The sequence below is a fragment of the Chrysochloris asiatica genome, unplaced genomic scaffold, assembly GCF_000296735.1.
Source record: "Chrysochloris asiatica unplaced genomic scaffold, ChrAsi1.0 scaffold00041, whole genome shotgun sequence".
In the NCBI taxonomy this organism is placed as follows: domain Eukaryota; kingdom Metazoa; phylum Chordata; class Mammalia; order Afrosoricida; family Chrysochloridae; genus Chrysochloris; species Chrysochloris asiatica.
The window spans coordinates 5,121,042-5,125,882 of record NW_006408559.1 but is presented as its reverse complement, the minus strand read 5'-3'; the positions used below and the strand labels follow the sequence as shown (position 1 = coordinate 5,125,882).

General features: G+C 50.7%; 1 protein-coding gene across 2 annotated transcripts in view; it reads left to right on the top strand.

Annotated features, from left to right (window-relative positions):
* PLXNA4 (plexin A4) overlaps window positions 1-4,841 on the top strand; it is a 482,253-nt gene that overhangs the window by 386,344 nt on the left and 91,068 nt on the right. For both annotated transcript variants that reach the window (XM_006861144.1, XM_006861145.1), the window contains one exon: window positions 4,017-4,217. In XM_006861144.1, the coding sequence (XP_006861206.1) occupies window positions 4,017-4,217 (201 nt within the window). The remainder of the gene's footprint in view (window positions 1-4,016; window positions 4,218-4,841) is intronic.

Sequence of the window (4,841 nt, the reverse complement as noted above, 5' to 3'; positions counted from 1 at the left end):
TCCGAAGCATAAGAGACGAAGTTTGGCCATCTTGACCTCTGGTTGGATTTAAACTTCCAACTTTTTGTGGATTGCCAAGCTCATTAACCATTTGCACCATCCAGGGACTCCTGGGTGCAACCGGTCAGTTATTAAAATACTTCCCTTATCATTGTTGCAGTTGGATGTCATTGCTGTGGCTCTCACTTATAGATGGTGGTGGTGGTCATTGTGTGCCCTTGAGTTGGTTCCAGCTCATAGCAACCCTACATAGGGTTCCTAAGGATCAACCGATCTTGGAGTTAGCTTGTTGTTGCTAAGTGCTGTTGAGTCTATTCCAACCTATACCAACCCTGTATAGGGTTTCCAAGGAGCTGCTGATGAGCTTGAACTACCAACCTTGTGGTTCAAACCAACTTTGCAGTCCAGCATATTAACCCACTGCGTCCCACCAGGACTTCTAACCCTACACCAGGATTCTGAGGGTTTTTACTGGTTGGTAAAAGGCCACAGGAGCTCTGGTAGCATAGTTGTTACAAATCGGGCTACTAACCTCAAGGTCAGCAGTTCGAAACTACCAGCTATTCCTCAGGACAAAGATGAGGCCTTTTGCTCCCGTAAAGATTTACAGCCTCTGAAACCCTGTGTAGGGTCACTATGAGTCGGAACCGACTCCACGGTACTTAACAACAACAAATAACCACAAAGTCCCGTATCGCTCACCAGCATTCATTCAGTTGTTTGGTATTTCAGAAACCCTTCTTAGAGGCAGTTGAGCAGGTTGATCTAGTTAACCACAGGAAGACTGAGCTTCAGAAATGTTATGTAATGATGAGTTAGTAGTGTAACTGGGACCAGGAAAATCTTGCATCCATTCCAACATCTTCATTTTATAGGTGAGGAGACCCTGGGGATTTGAGGAACTTGCCCAAGACCATGTGGTTGGCTGGTGGGGCTCTTGTCTGAGAGCACATGGACCATGAAACTTCAGGATTTCAGAGGAGGCAACTGCTCTCCCTGCCCCCTTTGTGTTTGGAACACTTGAGACAGACGGTGACATTAGTCAGACTCGAGATGGGAAATGCTGAGGCATGCATGGGGAGGTGCCATTTTGCATTTCAATGAGGAGGGACAGGGTCCATCAGTAATGCCACCAGAGGAGAGTATGCAGGCCCCTCCATGGCTCTTCGGTTACTATTAGTGAACTTGACCTTGGAGCAGCCAACCTTTTAATATGCAAACAAGGCCTTTATGGGGCAATGGACAGTCAGCACTCATTAGAGAACTCATAAAAAAACATTCAGTGGAAACCTATGGGGGATGAAAGCTAGGCTTATTCTTCTGCCTACAGCCTGGGCTAGAAACAGTCCAGTGGGGCAGGTTCTAGACCACCACAGGAGGGTTTATCCTACTGGACCTAGGAGTTCCTTGTTGACTGGCCATCCATCCTGGCAACCTACCAACCAGCAGGAACCTGCCTCTTTCATTAAAGGGGGTGGTGGTGATGGCCATGATGTGCTGTGGTGTCAGTTCCAACTCATAGCAACCCTGCATAGGGTTTCCGAGGCTGTAAATCTTTATTTGAGCAGAAAGCCTCATCTTTCTCCTGCGGAATGGCTGGTAGTGTCAGACTGCTGACCTTGAGGTTAGCAGCCTGACTCCTAATACCAGAAATGTTCCTCCTTTTGTTAAAGCGGAGGAGAGGTGATATGGAGGACAGGCTGGTCTCTGAGTTCTTCAGTTGTCAGCGTATTAGCAGACACAAAGCCATGGTTTCTCCTCTCCCGGCTTCAGTTTCTGCCCGATGAAATGGAAAGGGCCTATTGGGTTGGTTTGGAGGACTCAGATTCTAAGCATCCTAGATATGATATTTTGGTGTGGAGGTGGATCAAGAGATCCCAGCCCATCCTGGTTCCTCCTCCAGTTAAGACCACAAGCTCACTCCCTCCTCCAGCTGCAGGGAGGGAAAGTTAGCCTTGTTTGTTGGGTGGAAGCAGAGGTGGGTACAGGATGACAGGCTGCAATTTCATTCAACACTCTCCCTAGTTCTCAGGTTCCCGTTTATCCTGCCGGCTTCATCCCTTCCATAAATTCACCCCTCTCTTCCATGTTGCCTTCACTTTCCCATTGTCTACAAGGGGCTTGACTTTGGCTGAGGTCTCATGGGACGGAGTTGCTAAGATGTCCTCTTGCTGTGGTATCTCAACATCTCCAGAGATCCACACCTTCATTCCCCATGGGTCTCAGTCTAGAGAGGAGGAGGAACGTGAATAGGACCCGAGGTCACAGTCTCCAGTCTTGGTGCTGTACAGTTTCCAGTGACAGGGGACTCTGTTTGGTTCATGTGTACCTGAGGGAGAAGTGGGCTCACAGTTGCTTTAAGGAGATGCAAGAGGGGAACTTGCCAGTTGCCCCTCCCATCTTCCATTCACCCCTCAACCTCCTTTCTGCCTTTCACAGCCCAGAATCAGCTGTGAGCCATGAAGCAGCAGCCTCAGACAGGGTGGATCAACCACGCTTATAATGGCTGACATGCCATTGGCGTGGTGGACCCCATACTGTGCCCTGCCAGGGAGTTTGGGGGTGGTGAGACCTGCCGGGAACAGGAGTGCCAGCCTTGCTGGATGTTACAGAAGGTCTTTCTCCTTCTGGTGTCAGTCAGACCCAGGAGCACTAAGCGTCCCCCTCAGCTTCCACCTCTCCACAGGGCAGAGCCCCCATTCCTTTCTCTAGCCCACCCCATCAACCCTTCCTGGATAGAGCTGACTGTCCCTGAAAGGGGTCAAAGAGCCACTCCCTCCATCCCCAAGGCTCCCCACTGGTTCCAGGGTGAAGTCAACTCCAGCTCCTTGTGGGCACACAGGACAGGCTCGGCTACAGGGCATTTCCTTGGCATTGGGCCATCCCATAACTCAGGCAGAAGCTTCTGGAATACAGAAGGCACATTCCAGAACATTCCTAAATGCCAGACTAGACCCATGACTGGAACCCCTCAGAACAGTGCCTCTGGGTCCTGGGATTTCTCTATGTCATCCCTTCCATCACGGGGTAGGAGGGCATGGGTTACATGGACATGTGTATCTATGCCTGTGTCCACACCTGCATGCACATGTGTGTGTGTCCGTGTGCCCATGTCCACCTGTGTGTGTGTACCTGTGTACCCGTGTGCACCTATGTGCCTGTGTCCACTGTGTGTGTACCTGTGTGCTCATGTGCACCTGTGTACCCATATGCACATATATGTCCATATGCTCCTGTGTGCCCACATATACCTGCATGCATTTGTGCACCTATGTGTCTGTGTGTACTTACCTGTGTGCAGCTGTGTGCCCATGTGCACCTATGTAACTGCATATCCTGTGTGCCCATGTGCACCTTTGTGCCTGCGTATACCTGTGTGCCCATATACACCTGTGTGCCAGCATATACCTGTGTGTTCACGTTCACCTGTGTACCCACTGTATGGCCATGTGCTCCTGTGTGCCCATATATACCTGTGTGCACCTGTGTGCCTGTGTGTACCTACCTGTGTGCCTGTGTATACCTATGTGTCCATGTGCACTTGTATGATCGCATATACCTGTGTGCCCATGTGCACCTGTGTACCCATATGCACCTGCATGCCCACGTGCTCCTGTGTGCCCACATATACTTGTGTGCATGTATGCACCTGTGTGCCTGTGTGTACCTACCTGTGTACACCTGTGCCTGCATATACCTGTATGCCCGTGTGCACCTGTGTGGTTGTGTGCACCTGTGGGCCCACATATATCTGTGTGTGCATATGCAACTGTGTGCTTGCATATACCTGTGTGCCCATGTGCACCTGTATGTCCACTCATACCTGTGTGCCCGTGTGTACCCATATGCCCGCGTATACCTGTGTGCCTGTGTGCACTTACACCTGTGTGCACCTGTGTGCATGTGCATCTGTGCAGTATCCATGGGAAGGATGCATCCCAACAGTGGGTTGGTATTGGAAAGGGTCCCTGTCCCTCTGCCTCCAGCTTCCCTGCTGACTCATGCTCTCACCCCAGGACTGCCCCCAGCTGCTGCGTGTGGACAGGATCCTGGTGCCTGTGGAAGTAATCAAGCCCATCACTCTCAAGGCCAAGAACCTGCCTCAGCCCCAGTCGGGCCAGCGCGGGTACGAGTGTGTTCTCCACATCCAGGGCAGCGAGCAGCGGGTGCCGGCCCTGCGCTTCAATAGCTCCAGCGTGCAGTGTCAGAACACCTCGGTGAGCTGCCCGCTGCCCCACTCGGCCCTGCCTCTCATCCTACAGTACAGTCCCTTAGATTTAACACCCACCCTAATCTGGGGGCGGAGATATTCAACTTAACGAATTCCATCTGCAAAGACCCCATTTCCAAATGAGGCCACATTCTGAGGTTCCAGGTGGGGTGATTTTGGATGGCACAATTCAACAGATGCGAGTCCCACATGGTGTACCCTAAGTGTGTGCCTTTCCTGCTGGCCTTGTTCCTCTCCTTGTCTTGTTCTTCCCTGGCCACCACCCTGGCCTCCATCCTGCTCAGGAGGATGCTCTGAGATGTTCCCGTGAAAGCATTAGACTTAGACACTCAGCATTTTCAAGCTGTAGGAAATTGTAGAGTTCTTTATAGAAGCCTTCGATTAGGGACAGATATCAGTCTGTGGGGTCTAGAGCTTATACAATTTGAAGGGCCTTCATTAAGATCAAGAATGAAATATAGTAAATACAAATTTAGATACAGAGGCTTTGTAAGAGCCTGCACAGGTGAGTTGTTGTTGATATGTTCCGTGGAGTTGGTTCCGGCTCATAGCGACCCTGTACAGGGTTTCTGAGGCTGTAAATCTTTACAGGAGCAGAAAGCCTCATCTT